The 23,474-nt window shown below is 51.4% G+C and overlaps 1 protein-coding gene across 2 annotated transcripts in view; it reads left to right on the top strand.

Annotated features, from left to right (window-relative positions):
- ATG2B (autophagy related 2B) overlaps positions 1-23,474 on the top strand; it is an 860,766-nt gene that overhangs the window by 319,479 nt on the left and 517,813 nt on the right. For both annotated transcript variants that reach the window (XM_069208269.1, XM_069208268.1), the window contains exon 21: positions 19,495-19,645. In XM_069208269.1, coding sequence (XP_069064370.1) covers positions 19,495-19,645 — 151 coding nt within the window. The remainder of the gene's footprint in view (positions 1-19,494; positions 19,646-23,474) is intronic.

The raw sequence follows: 23,474 nt of genomic DNA, 5'->3' as shown, positions 1-23,474 counted from the left end.
AAACCCACAGTGATGCCAGTGTGGGATTTATTGCAAAATGTGCCAGCCAACCACTTCCAGCCGAGTTTCTGACCAATGGGGAGAGTGCCTTTGTGCACTCTGTGGTCAGAAACAAAGCCTGTCCTGGGTGGAGGTGCTCCACACCTCCCCCTGCAGGAACTATAAAACCTGGCAGTTAGCCTCAAAGGCTCAAGCCCAGTGTTACATTGCCCCAGAGCACTCCAGCTAGTGGCTGCCAGCTGCAACGTTTGGCAGCAAGTCCAGAGGTATAATGAGAAAAACAAGGAGGAGTCACCCCCTCAACCAGGTCCACCCCTAAGATGTCCAGAGCTGAAGTGACCCCCTCTTGAGAAATTGTCCATCTTGCTTTGGAGGATTAGGACCAAAAGGGATAGGGATGTGCCCCCCGCCCCCAGAGAGAATGGGCACAAGGAGGGTGTAGCCACCCTCAGGGACAATAGCCATTGGCTACTGCCCTCTGACCCTAACACACCCCTAAATTTAGTATTTAGGAGCGACCCTGAACCCAGCTCTTCAGATTCCTGATGATCTCAAGAAAGAAGGACTGCTGAGCTGAAATCCCTGCAGAGAATAGGAAGAGACACCAACTGACTCGGCCCCAGCCCTACCCACCCATCTCCTACTTCGAAAAGCGGCAAAAAAAGAAGCAACATGTTCTGCAAGACCAGAGTCCCCTGAAAAGCCTCCAGGGGGCTGCCTGCATCACCGAGGACCAAGAAACTCCTGTGTCCAAAAAGAAGACAAAGAAACCATCTTTAAAGGGTCTCTCACCTCACTCCAGAAGCTTGAGTTCAACTATTCTGCACCCGACGCCTCCAGCCTGTGTCCAGAGAAACCAACTATCCACAGAGGACCCCCAGGCGACTCCGACGACGTGTCCACCCTGCCTGCAGAGGGAATCCTGAGGACCCCCCTGACCGCGACTGCCCGGGACAAAGATATCCGTTGCCTGGAGAAGCACTGCACCCGCAACCCCCAGACCTGGGAGAAACCAACCACCGGTGCAGCAACGACCAGCAGGCGGCCCTTGGTGGCTTGCCTGAGAGGCCCCCCTGTGCCCTGCCTGCAGCACCTAAGTGACCCCCAGGTCCCTCCATAGAGTTCTATTGAGAACCCAGTGTCCTGTTTGCACACTGCACCCAGCCGCCCCCGTACCGCTAAGGGTGTGGTTTTTGTGCCTACTTGGGGCCCCTCCAGTACTCCTCCAAAACCCCCTGGTCTGCCCTCCGACAACGTGGGTACTTATGGAACCGGAGTACCCCCTGTCTCCATAGGGGCCCATATTATTTTAACTCTTGTTTGACCTCTGCACCTGACCGGCCCTGTGTTGCTGGTGCTGGGTGTTTGGCGGTGCCTTGAACCCCTAACGTTGGACTACCTATACCCCGGAGACTGAACTCGTAAGTGTGGTACTTACCTCAGAAACTGTACTTTACTTACCTCCCCCAGGAACTGTTGAAAATTGCACTGTGTCCAGTTTTAAGATAGCATTTTGCCAATTTAAAGAAAATTGTGTACAATATTGAATCTATTCAAGGTCCTAAGTATTACTATGCAACATACCTTTCTTTTGATGTACTTGCCTGCTAAATTAATCTTGTGGTTCTATAAATAAATTAACAAAATAATATTTTTCTAGATAAAAACCTATTGGCCTAGAGTTAAGTCATTGAGTGTGTGTTTTCACTTATTGCTTGTGTGTGCACAACAAATGCTTAACCCTACCCTCTGATAAGCCTAACCGCTCGACCACACTACCACAGATAGAGCATTAGTATTATCTGTTATTGCCTCTGTCAAGCCACTTGGGGAACCCCTGGACTCTGTGCACTCTATGGGGGTCATTATGACCTTGGCGGGCGGCGGCGTGGGGCCAACCAATGCAGCCGCACTCACGCGGCCCCCATTATGACATTCCCGCTGGCCCAGCGGGCGCAAACCAAGTTTGCGCCCGCCCAGCCCAGCGGGAATGAGGCCGCAACATAGGAGCCGGCTCCTAATGGAGCCGGGGGTGCTGCGGCCGTGCGGCGGGTGCAGTTGTACCCGTCGCGCTTTTCACTGTCTGCTATGCAGACAGTGAAAAGCTGGCCGGGGCCCTGTTAGGGGGCCCCAGGACACCCCTTACCGCCAGCCTCTTCCTGGCGGTGCAAACTGCCAGAAACAGGCTGGCGGTAGGGGGGTCATAATCCCTAGGGCAGCGCTGCTTGCAGCACTGCCCTGGCGGATTATCACCGCCGGGGCTAAAACGTCTGGAAACCGCCGGCCCCGGCGGTGCGACCGCGCGCTACCGCCGCGGTCGTAATAGGCCAGGAAGCACCGCCAGCCTGTTGGCGGTGCTTCCGTCATTTTAGCCCTGGCGGTCTCGGACCGCCAGGGTCAAAATGACCCCCTATATCTCATTTGATACAGTATATAGAGAGCCAGCTTCCTACAAATACCCTTGCACGTCGGTAGGTGGCGTTGGTCGACTTTGCGGGTGTTGTTGGCATCTTAGTCGCTGTGATGTTGTTGGGAGTAGTGCATAGACGCCACATCAGCGCAGTTACGTCAGTTCTTTTCTTTCCATGCCACGCACTGATACTGAGAGAGCTATCCTGGTCTCTTTTTGACCGAGTTTGACTGTTTTGTTGAGTTTTTGTTGAGTTTTTGGTGCGTTGAGATGCCCCTGAAGACTGGTTTCAAGCCGTGCGTGGACTGCCACTGCATGATGTCGGTGACGGATCTGCATCAGGTTTGTTTGTGGTGCCTGAAGCGTGACCATGACCCAAAGACGTGCTCTGAGTGCCGGGCCATGCATCCAAAGGCCTTGAGGGAGCGTTCTCTCAAGCTCATGGCGGCCCAGCACTCGACTCTGCGTAGATCCTGGTCTCGCTCGAGAGGAAGGTCTCAAGACCGTTCGCGGATCCACCACCATTAGTCTTCCTCCAAATCTTCGGGCACAGGTAAGAAGAAGAAGTTGAAGCGGTCCCTTCGCCCTTTGACTTCGCCCTGTCGCTCGGCTGACGGGATGCGGGAGGAGCGTCAACGCTCAAGGCCTCCGTCCTCAAAGCCTACTTCTGGGTCCACCCCATGCTTCCCCGAATTTCCAGGAGCTAGAGCAACCCTTGCCCAACTTAAAGAGTTCTATGAGGCCATGAGCCTCATTTTTGTGCGGGCCGACCCCAATAACGGCGCCTTCGGGCCCAAGGGGTTCGGTTGAGGGGCCTTCGGGTTCTGCGCCAGCTGCTTCGGCACTGGCCACTGATGTCGTGTTACTGAGACCTTTCCCTCGCCAGTTCGATTGCCGACGCTACCGACATCGGTAGTGCCCACTGTCGTTGTTGACCCGATCCTTATCCCCAATGTCTGAGTCAGAGCGGCGTCGGCCGACAGTGCCTCTGTCCTCGATGGGGCCTACTCACCCCAGGTCGGATTTGTACCCTTTTTCCTTTGGGTATGAATTTGGGGAAGGATTGGAGGGGTCCCTGGACCCTGGATGACCCATCTTTGGAATGGGCACAGGAAATGGGTGAGGCAAGTGGACTGGACGCTTCTCCAGATGCTGGTATGCCGTCTCCTACTACTGTGGCTAGGGCGGAGGGAGCGACTTATGCTGTGGTGGTTTGCAGGGCAACTGAGGTCTTTGGCCTTGAGCTACCTACTGTAGAGGTCAGGTCCAATCTCCTGATGGAGGTGCTTCATCCAGGGGCTTCCGCATCTGAGCCCTTCTACCATTCAGTGAAGCCCTCACCAATGTCCTTTTGGGTACTTGGTCCAAACCCAACACAGGGGCTCCTGTGAATAGGACTATTGCACGCTGCCACCAGCCCTCCCTGAATGACCCTACATTCCTGTCTCAACACCCCACGCCTGAGAGTCTTGTCATCCAGGCTTCCTCTGCGTCAGGCGCATTCCCTTCCGCGCCCCGGATAGGGAATCAAAAAGGCTGGAACAACTTGGGAAAAAGATGTTTTCTTCCTCCAGTCTCGTGCTGTGGTCTGTGAACACTGCATGCCTTTTGGGCCGCTATGCCCACTCTCTGTGGGATACGGTTGTGCAAGTTCTGCCGCAGATACCAGAGGAGGCCCATGCTATAGTCTCCCAAGCTGTCAATGATGAGAGAGATGCGGCAAAGTTCACGATCCAGTGGGAGCTGGACACAACCGACTCTCTGGGCAGATCGGTTGCTACGACAGTGGCTTTGAAACGCCACACCTGGTTGCATACTTCTGGTTTTTCTGGGGATGTCCAACAGTCTCTCTTGGACATGCCATTTGATGGCTCACATCTCTTTGGAGACAAAGCGGACTCGGCCTTGGAGAGATTCAAGGATTCCTGGGCTACGGCTCATTCCTTTGGTCTTTCCGCTGCCCCTCGCCCCCAGCAGTCCACTTTTTGCCCCTTTCGTGGCCACGGAAGGGGCTCCCTGTCACGTCCCCCACCTAGCCACCGTGCCACCAATGCTGTTCAGCCGCTGCATGGCCAGGGACGCGGAATCCCACTTGGGTGTGGGACAGGAAACCAGAGGTCTGCTCAGTCCACCCCTGCCCCTGCTGCAGCCTTCAAACCCTCCTTGTCCGTCCCCTCACTCTGATCCAGTTGGCAGCAGGATTCGCCATCACCTGCCCCACTGGGAATCCATCACTATGGACAGGTGGGTTTTGCAGATAGTTCGAAAGGGCTATTCCCTCCCTTTCGAATCTGCCCCACTGGTCATGCCTCCATCACTCAGCCAACTTCCAGAGGATCATTTGGCACTTCTCCGCCAGGGAGTCATGGCTCTCTTGGCCAAGGGAGCTGTAGAGAAGGTTCCTGCTCCAGAAGTAGGCCGTGGTTCTTATTCCCACTGCTTTCTGGTGCTGACAAAAAGGACAAGTGCTTACGTCGTATCGTAGACCTTTGGGACCTCAACTTCTTCCTCAAGAAGGAGAAATTCAGAATGCTCACTCTGGCTCAGGTTCTGTCTGCCTTAGCCCCAGGAGACTGGATGGTAGCGTTGGACTTGCAGGATGCTTATTTACACATCCCCATCCTGCCGGCCCACAGACATTACCTACGATTCGTGGTAGGTCACGAGCACTATCAGTTTACTGTGCTCCCTTTCGGCCTTACCAGCGCCCCTCAGGTGTTCACGAAAGTGATGATGGTGGTTGCAGCTCATCTGCGCAGATTAGGGATCTCAGTCTTTCCCTATCTCGACGACTGGCTGTTAAAGGTGGACCCGCCCCAGAAAGTCGTCTCCCACCTTCAGACTACGGCGAGCCTCGTGCACACGCTGGGGTTCACTATCAACGTGCTGAAGTCACACCTGACTCCCTCTCAGATGCTCCCTTTTATCATAGCTGTTCTGGACACAGTGCAGTTTCGGGCTTATTCTCCCAAAAAACGAGCCCAATATATTCAGGCTATGATTCCGATCTTTCAGTCTCTGTCTTGGGTTTCGGTGAGACTGACTCTGAGGCTGGTGGGCCTCAGCCTCCTGCATCCTGCTAGTGACACATGCCAGATGGCATATGCAGGCTCTGCAGCAGGACTTGAAGTTCCAGTGGTCACAGCATCAGGGAAGTCTCTCTGACATGGTCCAGATCTCGGAGGGGACTGCGAAAGACCTGCAGTTGTGGCTTTCAAATCCACATTGGGTCCATGGCAGATACCTCTCCCTTCCCCAGCCAGACCTCTCTATAGTGACAGATGCGTTGTTTCTGGGTTGGGGCGGCCATGTCAAGCTTCTGGAGCTCCGGGTGATCAGGCTTGCGTTGAAAGCATTTCTTCCCTCCCTCAAAGGGAAAATAGTGCAGGTGTTCACGGACAATACGGACAACACGGACAATACTACCGCCATGTAGTACTGCAACAAACAGGGCAGAGTAGGGTCCTGGACCCTTTGTCAGGAGGCACTACATCTCTGGACATGACTAAAACATCAGGGCATTACCATGGTGGTTCAACATCTGACGGGTTCTCTCAACGCCAGAGCGGACTAACTCAGTTGTCGATGCACAGCCATTCACGAATGGCGTCTCCATCCGGAGGTGGTGCAAAGTCACTCTCAGCAGTGGGGAGAGCCTTGGTTAGATCTGTTCGCCTCCACAGAGAACGCACAATGCCAGCTGTTTTGCACGTTGGAGTTTCCAAGGCGGCACTCGCTCGGAGACGCTTTTTGTCTCAAGTGAAACTCTGGCCTACTTTCCGCCTTTCCGCCTCTACCACTTCTGCCCAGAGTTCTCAAAAAGATCAGGAACGACCGGGCCCAAGTCATCTTGGTGGCTCCAGACTGGGCACGGAGAGTATGGTATCCAGAGCTATTGAGTATGGCCATCGATCCTCCACTCAGACTGCCTCTTCCGACGGATCTTCTGTTGCAGCAGCAAAGGACGGTCCCCACCTGAACCTGTTCAATCTCCGCCTTCATGCGTGGAGATTGAGCGGCGACAGTTGACAACTTTTGATCTTCCACCCAAGTCTGTGATGTTATCTTGGCAGCCAGGCGTCCCACCACCAAAATGGTATATGCCTGTTGGCATACATGGGGCGTGGCCAGGGTCCGGAACATGGCGGACGCCTGATTATCTAGCTCCGGAGGGGCCTGCCGGATTAATCCTTCTCAGCGCGCTGGTCCGGGCCGCCTGCTCACGGAGTGTGGGCTCCCTGCGACGGACCTCCGGGAGGCGCGATTGGGCCCCCAACGCAGTCCTGGGGCGAGAGGCGGGCGGTGCAGTTTGCTCCGTTACGGGGAGAGGCGTGCGGCCCCTCCCCTGCTGGAAGCCGCGGCCTGACGTTGAGCGGTCGGCCGCGGTGGGAGCGAGGCGGGCGGCCAGAGTCCATCGGCGCTCGCGTCGGAGGCTGAATTTACCGTTGCGAGGGGAGGCTAGCGGCCCCTCCCCTCGCTGAAAGCCGCGGCCCGGTGGTGAGCGGCCGACAGCAGCAGGAACAAGGCGGGCGGACCAGGTGCGGCTGCGCTCGCAACTGCGGCGCGAGTCCAGATCGCGGACCCTGGGGCCCCTGATGCAGTTGGAGAGAACTGGGGGCCCTCCCTGGTGTAAGCCCTCAACGGAAGCGACGGAGCGGGCGTAACGGCCCCACCTTTGCCAGAGCCGACCTGAGGGCATTGTACTTGGCCCAATTGGAGTACCTGGGCACGGAAAAGGCAACGGGATGGGCTGCCTAACGGAGTGTGTCATCTGTGGAGGTTCAGTAGTTGAACACGGATCCCCATGTGTTGCGCCTTGAGAGAGGTGCGCATAACGGACGGCCCCGGGTCAACTGTCTGGCGTGAGGGGACCGCGGAGCCACCGGACGTCTTGGGGCACAACTGACTCCGGAGAGAAGATTACGAACACGATCAGGTGGACACCCTTGAGCACGGAAAGAGGACTGGAAAGTGGGTGAGTGCCCCATTGGTTGGATGACTGGGCCTTGGCTGTGGCGGGCACCTGGATCTGGCTGCCGGGGCAGGGCCTGACTGGAAATCCGAACAAAGGCACCAGGACTGAAATAGGGAGTAATTAGCAGCGACCTACTGCATGAGTGCCCCCCATCCTGGGAGCCGCAATTTAGACACAACCAGCGGAGCTCTTGGAGTTCGGCCAAAAAGGACAGAGAGTAGAAGTTAGAGCTCCAAAGTCCGAAAAGAAGGGACAATCCTAGTTGTGGTTCACACGAACGCGCGCGGGCCGTCTGCCGGGGCCCCCGAGGCGCGCCTGCTTGCCGGACCGATGCCCCCCAAAGGCCGTCACAAGAATAGAACCATGGACCACGAGTTGCCTCCTGGGGTGAGCGAAGCGGACTCACTAAACCAATCCCAAATTAAAGTTCAGGACACCCTAGACAAGATACTGGGGGCCATAGAGGATACCAAATCAACATTGCAACGTGACATCAACCAGGTTGCGATTGAGGTGGGGCTCCTGAGTGCTGACCATCACAAGTTGGTTGACAGGGTCAAAGAAGCGGTATTAGCGGACATCGTACCAAGGCAGAAAGACATAGCGGCGGAGGTAACTTCATTGACCGACAGAGTGGCGAGACTTGAACAACGTGCCGAAGACGCGGAGGGAAGAAACAGGAGGAGCAATGTGCGAGTGGTAGGCCTCCCTGAGGGGACCGAAGGGTCAAACTTGGTGGGCTTTCTGGAGAAATGGTTGAGCGAGGTGGTTGCGCCGGGATGCCTGACCCCCTTCTACACCCTGGAACGTGCCTATCGTGTACCATCGAGACCTCTAGCTCCTGGCAGACCCCCCCGTGCTATAATCGCTAAACTTCTGCACTACAGAGACAGGGACATCCTCCTACAGAAAGCCAGAGAGACGGGCCCGTTCAAAGTAGGGAACGGGGAAGTTACACTGTTCCCGGATTTCACGCTGGAGGTCCAGAACAGGCGAAACTCATTCCTAATGGTCAAAAGAGCCCTGCGAGACGAAGGGATCCAGTATTCGCTATTATACCCGGCCAGGCTAAGAGTGATGGTGGAGGGCAAGACCACATTCTTCCAATCTCCGGAGGAAGCATGGGAATGGCTTGAGAGGCGTGGATCCCAAAAAGTGCGACCTGCAAGTGAAAGCCCTGGAGCGAGAAGAGCCCGCCGAGCCCCGAAGGGGAAGAGATCAAGTGACCGCCCTCGGTTGGCACCAATGCAAACGCAGAGAGAAACGGACAGGAGGGCGGCCCTAGAGGCGGCGGCTCGGGTGGGTGGTGAGGTGCCCCCCCCCCGAGGAGGGACCGAAGAAGAGTCCGATGATACAATGGTGTCCTCTGCCGAGGACTCGGAGGGCCTATCGCCAGCACCGAGTGTGACCCCACAGACAGCCGACGAGCTCGTATAGCCCGGACGTGAAGCGGCGCCCAGAGACATAGCACACTGCTTGAGCGAGTGGCCCCTCCGGACCTGGCTCCCCCCCTGACTCGACTCTTGCCTGTCCGACTTGGCTGGCGAGTACTGCAGTTATGTGTTTGGAAAAGTTGCATTATAGCACAGTTTATTGGGCAACCTACAGTTCCGGAGGCGCCCTGGGGTTTGGGAGTTGGGGTTTACATTTACAAGTTAAATCGGCTAAATGGGTGGAGAAATCTGACTACAGTAGAGGGGTGGGCATGTGGGGGAGGCTATTGAGATCAAGGGCGCGCCAGACCTGCCACGAGCAGGTCCCAAGCACTGGATGGCAGACTACAACCTTATAACCTGGAATGTCAGGGGGATGGGCACTCCGGCTAAAAGACATAGAGTTATATCATTCCTTAAGAGAAGGGGGGTGCAGATAGCAATGTTGCAGGAGACCCACTTGGCAATGGGCGAGGGAGAGAAACTAAGACGGAGGTGGAGGGGGCGGGTGTTTGCCACGGAGTATTCAGCTTATGCAAGAGGCGCACTGATTTGGATTAGAGCGGGGGTCCCACTGACGGTTGAGTCTTCCAGCATTGACAAAGAGGGAAGGTTTGTGATACTGGAGGGGAAACTACAGGGGATCCCGTTAGTTCTGAGTTGCATTTATGCCCCCAACCAAGATCAGATCCCATTCATGATCGGCTTATCAAGTCACCTCACCCGCCAGAGCACAGGGGAAGTACTAATAGGAGGGGACTTCAACGCAGTACTAGATATAAACATGGATAGGTCTACCCCACCGCTCCAAGGGGCAACATCAATTAAAACAGCACAAAATCTAACTGAGTGGTTGAGTACTTGGGGGTTAGTGGACGTCTGGCGGGTGCAGCACCCAACCGCCAGGGACTATTCATTTTACTCGGGCCTCCACCGAGTGCACACTAGAATTGATAGGGTGGTCTGCACCTCGGGACTGGCTCGCGATATGACCCAGTCTGAATACCTTGCTCGCACAATATCGGATCATAACCCTCTACTACTAACGATGAGGGTATCACGGGACAGGCCGCCCATCCCGTCATGGAGACTGGCCCCTGCGACACTCGAAGATCAGGCATATAGAGAGGCACTGCGCAACCACCTAACAGAACACATTGAAACAAACAAGGGATCCACCCCCTCCAGGGCGGTGGAGTGGGAGACACTCAAAGTGGTGACGAGGGGTTTCTGTCTCGGGCAGTCGGCGGGAGTGAGGCGCACACTAGAGAGGGAGCTAACCGCCCTGGAGGAGGTCATACACGAGGGGGAGCTAAGAAAGGGCCCTGCAGCGCAAGAGGATGAAAAATATAATCAAGCACGCAGAGAACACTCACAGGCTGAAGAAAGACTAAGATGCCATGACATGCCAAAATATCTAGCATCCATACAATCTGAGGAGGGGAGGTCGGGTAAACTGTTGGCATGGTTGGTGCGCCCAAACGGAGATAGTGAACCCATCACAAGCGTGCTGGATAGAAGGGGAAACCGTAGGCTATGCCCAGGCCCCATCAATGACGCATTCAGGGATTATTACGCACATCTGTATAGAAGACCTAACGACTTGGAGACGGTGACATTTGACAACTACCTGTTACGGATCCCCCTACCGGTGCTGGATCTCGAGGATAGGGATAGGCTAGGAGGGCCAGTGACCATGGAAGAGATCAATGATGCCATAACGCAACTGGCCCCTGGGAAGTCCCCTGGTACAGACGGCCTTCCTATGGATTTTTACAAGAAATATAAATCCTTACTGACTCCCTGCTTGGCGGAGATGTATGCGGAGGCAATACAAAAGGGGGAGCTACCATGTACACTACGTGAGGCGCTGGTAGTCCCACTCCCCAAGACAGCCAACAGGGAGGCTTCGGTGTCCGACTTCCGCCCGCTATCCATGCTAAATAGTGACTTCAAGATCCTCAGCAGGATCTTAGCCGGCCGACTGCTTCCCCACATGTCCACACTGATACATGCTGACCAAAATGGCTTCATTCCCGGTCGCAGCACCTCTTTAAACCTTAGGCGACTCTTCTCTGTATTACACATGCCCGAAGAACTGAGGCCGCTGGCGGGGACCCTGTTGGCGGTGGATTTCGAGAAGGCATTTGACTCAATTCGGTGGGACTACCTGAGGTCGGTGATGTTAAAAATGGGTCTGGGAGAAAACTGGGTTAGATGGGTGGACCTGTTGTACTCGTCCCCGCTAGCAAGGGTGAGGACGGGTAGAACAATCTCCAGGGCGTACCCGGTGTTCCGTGGCACTAGACAGGGGTGCCCCCTTTCCCCACTACTGTTTGCCCTGGCTATCGAGCCCCTGGCGACTCGGCTGAGGGAGGGGGGTGTGGGTAGGGGGGTCGAGTGGGGGCCAACTGAACACATTGTCTCCCTTTACGCTGACAATATATTAATTTATCTTAGGGACGGTCCCAGTGGTATCCCTTGGGCACTTGGGGCACTGGAGGACTTCGGGGTGGTTTCGGGACTGCGCCTAAACTGTGGCAAAACATACGTGTTCCCTTTGACTGCGGGTTGTGAGCGCCCACCAACATGCCCGACAGACGTGAACTGGGCCCCTCGGTCCTTCAGGTACTTGGGTATTCAAATATTCCACGAATTGGAAGATCTCAGGGAGGGTAACCTTGGCAAAGCGACTCGATCCTTGAGGTCCTCGGTAGGGTTTTGGCGCTCCCTGAAGTTATCAATAATGGCCAGAGTGGCACTATCTAAAATGATCATGCTTACAAGACTCCTCTACTACTTTGTCAATTTACCATTGTTGATCCCTCCGGTATGGTTCCGTGGCTTGAACGTACTGCTCAGAGAGCTAATTTGGGACAATGGACGTAGACGCACTGCACTCACGACCACTTGTAGGCCGACCCGCATGGGAGGACTGGGTGCCCCCGACTTTGAGGCTTATTACTTGGCTGGCTGGCGGGCAAGGGACACCTGGACCTGTGGACAACCCAGGGGGTAATGGACACGTCACGGATTGCGACACTCATGACAGGCAAGAAAATAGTCCTGCCTGGAAACAACATGATGTTAAAAGTCGCAATGACATGCTGGAAGAGATGCGCGAAGAGAGTAGGAGTGGGCCCACCATACTCCCCGGCCTTACCGCTCTCGGCACTGATTATGGAGTCTGGGGGGAAAGGACCGAAAAGCCTGGGACTCGGTCCCTGGACGGGTGCAGGGATTGAGACAGTGGGTGGACTATTCGAGGGGGGGGTACTGAGGGGCTTTGCTGATCTAACGGGTGTGGGTGTTCCCCGGGGTCAGTTCCTGCTCTTCGGGAAGTTAGTGCACGCACTGAAGGACCACTGGTGCACGATAAACGCTGAACCCACTCCTCACGGAGTATTGCACCTCCTACTGACGTCGGGGGAGGAGCCCCACTTGATAACCAAAATATACCGAACCCAGTTACAATCCATATTAGATCCCTTGCAGTCATTGAGGGAGCGATGGGAAGGCACGATTGGGCGGGACTTGTCTGACCCTGAGTGGAACAAAACGTTGGCATACCCCCAGACGATCACACGGAATGCGCGGTTAAAATACATCCAATATAATTACCTGCACAGAACGTAGCTAACACCGCACCGACTATTCCGTATATACGGGGGGCCCCCCAGGGCGTGTCCAAGATGTCGGGGGGGTGAGGCAGACTTTGACCATATGGTGTGGGGGTGCCCAGTGCTTCAGGTTGGTTGGAAGGAGATATTGTCTATTCTGTCCCAGCTATTCGGTACGGAGTTACTCCCTACCCCGGAACTGTGCTTACTGGGTCTCAGGCCGGCAGCATTAAACGGGAAAGTAAGAGGGCGTTTCCTGGACCTAACCCTGGCCCTTTACAAAAGATTGATCTCAAAGGGCTGGAAATCCTCAGACCACCCCTCACTGGCTGATTGGAAAAAGGATGTTACGAAATGGTCCAGGGCTGAACTACAGGTCCTGAAGGCGGAGGAGGCCAAGGGCATCCGTCAGGTTCCTATTGCCCCGGCCTGGGAAGACTTAGTGGCGAACTGGGATGGACTATGCAAGAGAGCAGCAGCCCCAATGGGAATGGTGGGAGATACTTAGCACATCTTGGTGGATTGACCTATGGGTTGGGACCCCCAGGGAATTCCATGGGGTAACTGAACACTCGTAGAGCCCACACTGAGGAACGCGAAACAGAAACCAACGAGCCACCAAATACTATATCACCATTGGATACGGGGATGAAGCGAACGGCCTGTTGTCCCCCCTCTCGCGATGGTGCGCCTGGCCTCCCCCTACATGCTTACATGCTTTAACTCCTCAAACACCGTTAGCTACAAATCCCACCCACATAACGCCGTAAAGTTGTTCTCCTATCTTGCTTATTTCCCCCCCCTTCTTTTTTTTTCTCTATCCATTTTTGTATTTTTCTTTTTCTCTCTTTTTTCTTTTTCTCAGTTTGCTTCGCTCTCATTCTCCTATTTATAGTACAGAGTAGAACGGGTTTAAGTTGACTGATCACATATATGAGTTAAATTGATAGTATAAGATTGCGAAGTGTATAGTACGGCTCGTCATAGGGTTGGGTATATCAACACCAAGTACCAACGAATGCATAGAAAATGTTAACAATACCAAAGTAATAAGTAACTAAAATTGTATAATGTGTGTCACAAATGCAGACTGTTTAATGCTCACATACAACAAATGCAAGTTATTAAGTCGATCAAACGAATAAATGTAAAGCAACAAAAGGTTAATAAAATATATTTAAAAAAAAAAAAAAATGCCTGTTGGCATACATTTGTGGCATGGTGCACCAACATATTTGTTAATCCCCTCTCGGCCCCTCTATCTGAGGTTCTTTTGTTCATTCTTCCTTTGGCCCAGTAGGGCTCCTCTTTGGGCACCCTTAAAGGGTATGTATCTGCCATTTTGGCCTTTCTTAGGCTACCTGATCAGCCCTCACTCTTTAAATCTCCTAGATTCTTAAAAGTTCTCACCCATTTATTTCCTCCCACTCCATTTATCATGCCTCAGTGGGATCTCAATCTTGTCCTTACTTACTTAATGTGTACACCCTTTGAGCCGATACACAGTTGCCCTTTACAGCTCCTCACTTTCAAGACTGTCATTTTTGTTGCCATCCCTTCTGCTCGCAGGGTGAGTGAGCTTCAGGCCCTTTCATGCAAACCTCGATTCTTGTCTGTGCACCCTGACAAAGTTGTGTTGCGCACCAAGGCTTCCTTCCTTCCCAAGGTTGTTATGCATTTTCATGGAGGCCCGTCCATCACCCTGCCTACTTTTTACGCACCCTTACATCCTTCCCACGAGGAGAAGAGACTCCACCGTCTGGAACCAAAAAGAGTTTTGGCGTTCTATCTTAATCGTACTAAAGATTTCTGGGTGGACGATCAACTCTTTGTCTGGTATGTGGGTGCGAAGAAAGGAAAGGTGGTGCAAAAACATACCATCTCTAGATCGGTTCTACTTTGCATCAAGATGTGCTACGCTTTGTCAAAGAAGCAATCCCCTGAGGGCTTACGTGCTCATTCCACCAGAGCGACTGCTGCTTCCACTGTGCTAGCACGCAGAGTTCCTGTCCTGGACATCTGCCAGGCAGCTACGTGGGCATCCCTGCACACATTTGCTAAACACTACTTCCTGGACAGTCAGGTCCGTCGGGATACCCACTTTGGTTGTTCGGTCCTCCAGGACTTTCTAGTATGGTCTTGGTTCCCAGCCCACTTCCGAGGATGGCATTGCCTGGGTATCCATTCCAAGGTAAGGAATCTGCAACTAGAAGTCTCTATCAGATGTACAAGTTACTGACCTTCGATAACAAAATATCTGATAGAGACATATTCTAGTCGCAGATTCCTTACCAACCCACCCTTCCTTCCAGCTCATGAACTGATTTCTAGGGACAGGGATTCCCCCTTCAGGCCCTTAGCTCTGGCGCACCAATCTCAGTGTTCTTAGAGGCTCTGTGCTTTGGCGTGGAAAGTCGTTAAAAGAAACTGATGTCACTGCGCTGAGGTGGCGTCTATGTACTACTCCTGATGTCATCACGGCGACTACAATGCCAAAGACGCCTGCGGAGTCGACCAATGCCACGTACCAACGCACAAGGGTATTGTTTGAAGAAAAATCTGCAACTAGAATATGTCTCTACCAGATACTTTGTTACCGAAGGTAAGTAACTTGTACATCAGTATGCTTCACAGGCTTGTATTTGCAAGCTTTATGGAACAGGATTAGGGACATCTTACCAGCTGTCCCGGAAGACCTCCATCCAACCTTGTAGAGGCTTATTTTGGATGGACAGAGTGCAACAAAATACTCAGTCAGATGGTCGGGACATTAATGAGTGCCTGGGTCGAGCAGTTGACTCCAGCGTGCTGCTTAGGACCCACACCTGGATTTGCTCAACGGCTTCTCATCTAACATACAATAGTCTGTCATGGACATGCCCTTCGATGGGTGTAAGTTGTTCAGAGAGAAAGTGGACTCTGCCCTTGAAAGATTTAAAGAGAGTAAGGCCACTGCCTGCTCTGTGATCTTAGCTCAGCCTGTTCAGCAGTTCTCCCAAAAACAGTGCTCTTTTTGTGACTTTGTTAGGAGCTACCAACAGAGGCAGATTCAGTATGCTTTTCAGCAGTGGCAGACCTCCCAGTCCATTCAGGGTCAAGGCCGTGGATCAGGCCGGCAGCATACAGGAGCAATAAGCTATCCCAGCCCCCCCCACTGCAGCCACTGGAATACTGCTTTAATTTGTCCTTGGCAGTGCACAATCAGCCAATATGGGATCTCATCTCCTTTCATCTACCCAGCTGGAGATTACTGCCTGCTTCCAGCATCACATCCGATCAATGATTGCTCTATATCACCCAAAACGGATACTCCATACCTTTTCTATAATACTCCCAGACATGCGACCCAAAACACCTTCTGAATGACTGCTTGTCCTTGCTCCATCGAGAAGTTCAAACTTTCTTGGCCATGGGGCAATACTGAAGGAACTGGCATCGGAAATTGGATTGGTGCTACTCTGGTTAATTTCTGGTGCCAAAAACGTATGGAGGCCTCTGCCTCTTATTCCATCTTCGCCCTCTGGAATTTTTTCTCCTGAAAGGCAAGTTCAAGAAGCTCACCTTGGCCCAAATCCTATTTGCTGTGGACTCAGGAGACTGGATGGTAATGCTGGACTTTCAGGATACATATTTTCAAATGCACGTCCTGTGGTCTCCCAGACATTACCTGCGGTTTCAGTTGAATGTGCCATCTTTCCACCTTACCAGTGTGCCGCAGGTGTTCACAAAGGTCATGGAGATGGTTGCAGCCCATCTGCAGAGGCTGGGAATACCAATCTTTCCACATCTCAGCGAGTGGCTTCTGATGCGGAGCTCTCCTCAAACAGCTGTGAACCACCTCCAGATGATGGGCAACCTGTTGACATTGGTTGGGTTTTCCATCAACATGTCAAAGTCACACCTTAGTACTTCACAACAGCTCCTTTCATTGGAGCCATCAAGGACTCAGAGCTCTTTTAAGCCATCCCTATCCCTATCCCATCAGGGGTCCCATCAGAGTCGATTCAGTTGCTGAAGAAGACCACAGACGTTCTGCAGTGTTGTCTACTGGACCATGATTGGACGGGTGGCTGACTCCTCCCCCTTCCCCCACACCCAGCTGACAGTTGTGATGGATACACTGTTGCAGGGTTGAGGAGGTCATCTGGGAGAGGTAAAAATCAGAGGACTGTGGTCTCCGGCAGAAGCTTGCCAACACATCAGCCTGTTCGAGCTGCAAGCAGTCTGCTTGGCACCAAAATCGTTCCTCCTGAAGATCGAAGTGGAATGGATGCAGGTTCTCATGGACAAAACAAGCGCCTGTCGTGTGACATTTCAATAAACATGGTGAGGTTGGGTCTCGGGTCGAGGAGGCTTAGCACTTCTGCAAGTGAGTGAACGCTCTGGCGATTTCCCTCTTTGGCTAGTAGAAAAACTCAACTGATGGTGCCTATTGGATAACAAATTGCAGTATCACTCAGAGGTGGCACAAGGCATCTTCTAACAATTAGGAGAACCCTGATTCGAAGTATTCACCACCACAGAGAGCGCACAGTGTCAAAGATTTTGCGTGTTGGAGATCCCAAAGCAGTCCGCCCACAGAGACACCTTCTGCCAGCATTGGGGGCTGGAACATCTGTACACATTTCTGCCATCTCTCTTTTCTGTCTAGAATACTCACGAATATCAAGTGGGAGAGTGCGGTACCCGTAACCTCTGGTCATGACCATATGTCTTTCAATGTGGCTGCCCCTTTGGGAGGACCTTCTGTCACAGAACAGGAACGAGTCTTGCACCTGAGACTGTACAATCTACACCTCCATGTGTGGTGATTGAACAATGACAGTTGATAGCTTTCAATCTTCCTCTCAAAGTGGTTTGTGTCACCTTGGCAGCCAGGCGTCCATCTACCAAATTGATTTATGCAGAATGCTAGGAGAAGTTTGTTGTCTGGCATTTCTCTCGACACATACAACCCCTGAATGCAGTTATCAGATGTTTCTATTTTGTCTTAAGGCAAGCAACGCTTTCCTGTGGCAACAATTAAAGGTTTTCTCTCTTCCCTTTTAGCCTTTTTACATTTATCTGGCCAACCATCTCTCTTCAAGCCACCAGTAGTGAGGCATTTTTTCAAGGGGCTGGTCCATATATTCTAGCCAAGTTCATCTGTCATGCTGCATTGGGTCGTTAATTTGGTACTCACAAACTTAATGAAATGTTAATTCCCTTCAAAACAATGCACAGTTACTCTCTCCTTAACATCAAGACAACATTCCTTGTCGCCAAACCAGAGGCACTGACCGTGGTTCCCTCATATATATTTTTCTTCCCACACAAATTAGTCCTCTGGACAAAAGCGTAATTCCTGCCCAAGGAAGTCATGTCCTTTCATAGAGGGCAGTCCATCACCTTGCTGGCTTTCTATGCCACACCTCACCTCTCCCAAAAGGAATAATGGCTTTATCTCCTTGACCCTAATTTGGCACTTAGCTATGAGAACAGAAACACAGAGACTTTCGACAGGACGACCAATTTGTTGTTGATTTCACTGGGGCAAAGAAAAGCAATGCAGTGCAAAAGAGGACCATCTCAAGGTGGATTGTGTTATGCATCAAGATCGCAGCCCCCAGAGGTTTGTGTGCTCAATCCACCAGAGCAAAAGCTGCTGCCACTGCTGTTGTGTGCGATGTGCCAGTAATGGACATTTGCCAGGCTGCTATGTGGGCATCCCTCCAAGCATTCATTAAGCATTACTGTCTGGATAGCCAAGTTCAGCAGTATGGCACTTCCCTGATCTGTTCTACATAATTTCATGGTCTGAGCCATCCCACAGACCTACCACTTGGGGTGGCACTGCTTGAGTATGTTTTCACAAGGTGAAGAATCTGTAGTTAGAAGCCTGTACCAGAAGAGCAAGTTACTTACCTTCGGCAGCGGCTTTTCTGGTAGAGATTGTAACTGCAGATTCTTCACCGACCCAACCTCCGCCCCATTTTGTGGAATTAATTTTTATAGCCCACTAGTAAAATTCCTACCTATAGTATGCACATTGTCATATACTGATATATAAGGTTCAGCGTCCATCAGCGTGTGCAGAGATCAGAAAGAAACTGAAGTTAGCATGTGGAGGGGGTGCACATATAGTTGCCACAACGTCTTGCCCAGGACAGGATGGTTCTGATATGGAGCTGCACGATGCCACCTGTTGGCATCCAAGGCGTTTGCTGCAAAAGTTTTCGGTTCCAGTCTATGGCCTGTGGAAATTCACACGACGAGGAATACGAAGTTAGGTTGAGTTTCTTACAGAGAAGGCATTACTGAAGGTAAAACATGTATTCATATGTGCCCATTATTCTACAGTAAAGTCTGCCCCTCTGGCTCTCCAATAAGGCTGTACATTCTGGACAGTTGTTTGAAAGCTAAAGGTGACTTTATGTACACCGTTTTTCAGAATTCCTGCATGCACTGATTCTCTGAATGAAGCTAGGTTTGAACATGTGTTGTTTCAGAAGGTTAAATGATAGGGATTGTTGACATTTCTCCATTTGAATCATCCTTACTGTAATTTTTTCGGCATAAGGAATCTGTGACTGTGCATCTGTGATAAGAATAAGCTATTCATCATCAGAAATGTTTATTTTTCTCTTGGATATTGTATCACTATGTAGGATGCTTATTCTACGTCCTACTTCCATCATCTGAGCATTCGGTGGTCCTTATGTAACAATTTTTGCTGCACAAGATTCTGTTCTCTCTTTCTTTTACATTGCTACTGAAGTGCATGGAAATTGTGCATGCTGATTTCCTGGGGGAGTGAAACCATTATGGAGTTGTTGAGTCATATCTGACAATGTCACCTACAGTGCTGACTGCTGCCCATCTGATAGTATTGAACTTTTACTGGATTCATTCAGACAGCTGAGCATATTCCTAAATGAATATTCTGTATGAAGGTAAATGTCTTTCATAAAAGTGTTACCTAAGGTAACTTTATATGGATTTTCATGAAAGCAGTAGTCAGTCACAATACCGAGCATCAATGTAAAAATGCAATAACCCTCATCTTTTTATCTTTAGCTGGATGATGGCAGTGTATTGGATGGCAAGCATGGCGAATTCTGGTTGGAATTTAACAATGGGTCATTATTCAGCGTTGCCAAATATGATGGGTTTGTAGACAAGCATTACATTTGTCTTCATGCTACCAGCCTCAGTTTGTACCATCAAGGTAAGTATTGTCACATTTATGAGTACTTGTTTTCAGCCTAAATATTTTTAAATATGCCTGTACTTACTTTGAGCCCTCTCTGTTTCCATTGTGTAGGAATTGCGAGTTTTTGGATGATACCTGATCGTTCAAACTAGAATATAATTAATGTACTGCCTATTTGTTATTTAATTCATTATCAGCTCCTGCACTGCGTACACTAGGCAGTCTGCAGTGGCTCCACCAGATTATCCACTGGTAGACAGCATGACATTACCTCAGTCCTCCCTGTAGAAATGCACACTGGCTGTTTGTCTTCTCTCTCCCTCATTATAGTAATATTATTATTATTATTATTAACATCCATGGCACAAACCGCATAACTGCATTACCACAGTCCCACAATATATATAGTAGGGTGCACTTAACTCCAAAATTATCTTGTTTCATAAATATTTTCATAAGGCGCTTTTGTTCACTCTACTCCCCAGTGCTTATCTTCCCCTCGCGAGAGAGGACGAGCAGTGTTCTGATGTGTCATAGCCAAAGCTGTAGCGGGAGGGGTGGACTCAGAAGAACAGAGTCGGAGCGGAGCCGTGAAGGAGAACTGACTGTCAGCTATTCTGCCAGCCTCCACTCGTGCTCCCACTGTAGCACTAGCATCAGCCTGCATTAATCCCTACGCCTCAGTGCTGCAGAATCAGCCACATTGCACTGCAGCTCTAATCCCTTGTGCTGCCTCTTGTGGCGTCACAACCACCTGGCCCTCAGTTCATCGCCTGAAAGCCTTGCATACATCACCAGGGGGCCTGTTATCAGGAAGACACAGTCTATTATGGTCATGGTCTGGCCATCAGCAATTACTTTTGACAGGAGGCGTGGGCAGCAGGCAAAGGCAGCGGCAAACAGAGTGAGGCAGCAGGAAAAAGGTATCATTGGGGTAGAAAATGTTGGTCCTGCTACAAGTGGTTTGAGCCGCTGCTCCGCAGAAGCAACCTGGCTAGAATCGGGTGCAGCTTGCGGTCAGTGTGTGCTTGGCCCCCCACCTACCCTCCACGTTTCACTAGCCAGCCACATTGGAGCAGGCCAGTGGCTCCCCACCTTACTATGCAGCACCGTTCGTACCACCCGGCATTGGCTCGGGTGTACTGGGGTGGTTGCGATTGCGGCCCAGGAGAGCTCTCTACTCAAGGTGTGCTGTGCCTTCCTTTCCTTTCTTTGAGTTCAGCAATGCTTGGATGTTGCAGGCCTGAGTGATAGCTCAAAAGGTCCTTGCAGCATGCCTGTGCCCACCCTGCATGCGGCTGTGGCCTCTAAGTCTTAAGGGAGGTGTGGGGGCATTGCCTCTAAAGGCATCATCCTTGGATCCTAGCTGGCTGGAGCCCACCAAACTACATCACATCCTGACTTCTGTAGTATTCCCTGGTAGGGAATCACAGGGCGTGAACACCAGAAAAATATACCAAGGTTAAATAAAAAAAAAGGGGTTCTAATATACCAGCAGTGGCGAGACGAAAACAGCCTGTTCGCAAAAGAGATAGAGTGGAACCTGTGGGGAACCTATCACTATGGTCCTGCTCCTTGATATCCCGCTGCTTCCCCCTCTTGGAGGATGGAGAGTAGGTGGGTATGAAGAGGAATATCAGTGGCCCCTCACCTCTGAAGATTTACTCTGTAAAGGGGTTGATTAGGAACTACTTCCAGAAGGCGGCCAGTGAGCACCCAGAATCAACATCGGAAGGTGAAGCCTGGAACAGAGAATTATATGGCACAGGGCCTTCTTCCAGCTCGATAATCAGTCTCCATAATAACACTCAAATCTTAAATATGGAGGCATCAACGGTGGCTGCTATCAAAATCCGGAGGTCCCAATTAAGTTAACAACAGAAGGATCTTTGGAGGAAACAACATATCATCCATAATGGTCACCTGAACCTATTGCTATCAGTCATGGTATCCACAGAGAGTATGGCAAGCGCGATGGCAGTAATACGATGCCTCCAGATATATGATTATTATCAAAGGCAGAGAAATAATTACAAAATCGAAGACAAATAAGATCACGGTAGCAGCTCAAGTTCATTGAATCCCAGAACAACAGAGTCCCCCCACCATAACACGGAAAACCAGTGACAAACAATTAACTACAGCAAATACTCCAGCTAACATCCCAATAACATCCAGGAGGGAGAGCATACCTGATCAGGAACTGGGCAATCTCTTGGACCACTTCTTAGCAACTATTGAGGCCCCAATAAAGGACACTCTTGGTCAAACTCCGATAATGGGGTGAAGGTTGGTCGACAAAATATCTGACCTAAACCTGGATATAACATCCACATCTAAAATTCACACACGGGCAGCAATAGGAGCCTCCTAGGATTCAACCGCCTTGGCCCTTCTCTGACAATAAAGCAAGATTGAATTACAGATTGACTTGATACAGTCACTCCCAACACACCTGTCAGAACAAAGGGAACAAACTAAGCAGACTGGAGTCCAAACAAAGTGCATTAGAGAAGGAGAAACCATATCCATATTCCCCTATTATTAATAAGTTAACATACCCTATCAGAGGTTTTGGGAGCTCTAGTGGGTGCTGCAAAAGCTAATGTCTCTAAATGTGAATCAGTGACTCAGGAAATAGGCTCCGATTTGGGTGAGCTGTTCAGCTCACTGAAAGCGGGAAAAGGCACACTAAAGAAATTGCAATTGTTGCTTTAGATGCCATAACCGATCTACCGGATGTTTAGGCCCACTCGAATTGCTGTGAAAAAAGGTTTCTGCAAAGGAACATCAGGTGGAGCCCAACAGAAGGAGATCTCTGACTGCAAAAGATCCTCCAGACACAAGATGCCAAGAGGTGGGCCTCCAGACTTTGAAAGTATCTGCCCCTGCCCCCTTTTAACATCTAGCTAATTAAGGGGGGTGAAAAAGAGACTGTGGGGGTCATTACGACCCTGGCGGGCGGCGGTAAGGTGTTCCGCCAGCTACTATGACCGTGGCGCAATAGCCACGGCCATACTGCCGGCCCCTCCAACATACCGCCAGCACCGCTGCCCTGGGGATTATGAGTCCCCGACCGCCAGCCTGTCCGTGGCGGTAAACACTGCCATGGAAAGGCTGGCGGTAAGGGGACTTGGGGTGCCCCTGCACTGCCCATGCACTTGGCATGGGCAGTGCAGGGGCCCCCAGGCATAGCCCTGTCGCGCATTTCACTGCCCAAATTTCAGGCAGTGAAATGCCCGACGGTTGCTACTGTACCCGCTGCACATCAGCATTGCCGCCGGCTCTATTACGCGCCGGCAGCAATGTTGATGTGACTTTTCCGCTGGGCCAGTGGACGGTAACACTGTTACCGTCCGCTGGCCCAGCGGAAAAGTCATATTAGGGAGCCAGGAATACTGCCGGCAATGGCGGTATTCTGGCTCCCGCAGCCTCGGCGGTCTTTTTGAAAGACCGCCGATGTTGTAATGAGGGTCTAAAGGAGCAAACCAAGAAGCAACACCTATTAAAGATAGTATCAGCAATGCACAATTCTACTAAAGCCACTAAACTCTTCCCAATATTTGAGCAATCACCAAGCTTAGGCCCCAGCAGTCACCCATAAAAATGGTAACATAGGGCCCACAGTCTCCCTGCACCTCATAGAGAACAAGGTGAAAAGCCCGAGTAGGTCAGCCCTGGATTTGGACAGCCGAATGGGCCAGAACGGTGCAATCTCACACATGGCTCAGTTAATGGAAACAGCAGCCGGGCCACCAGACCCGCCCATCATCCAGGGAGCACAGAAGCACAGCTCAGGGCAGCAGCCAGGAGAAAGCAGAATGCCCAACGATAAAATCACCAA

The sequence above is a fragment of the Pleurodeles waltl genome, chromosome 9 (genome assembly GCF_031143425.1).
Source record: "Pleurodeles waltl isolate 20211129_DDA chromosome 9, aPleWal1.hap1.20221129, whole genome shotgun sequence".
NCBI classification, from domain to species: Eukaryota; Metazoa; Chordata; class Amphibia; order Caudata; family Salamandridae; genus Pleurodeles; species Pleurodeles waltl.
This window is presented reverse-complemented; position numbering and strand designations above follow the sequence as displayed.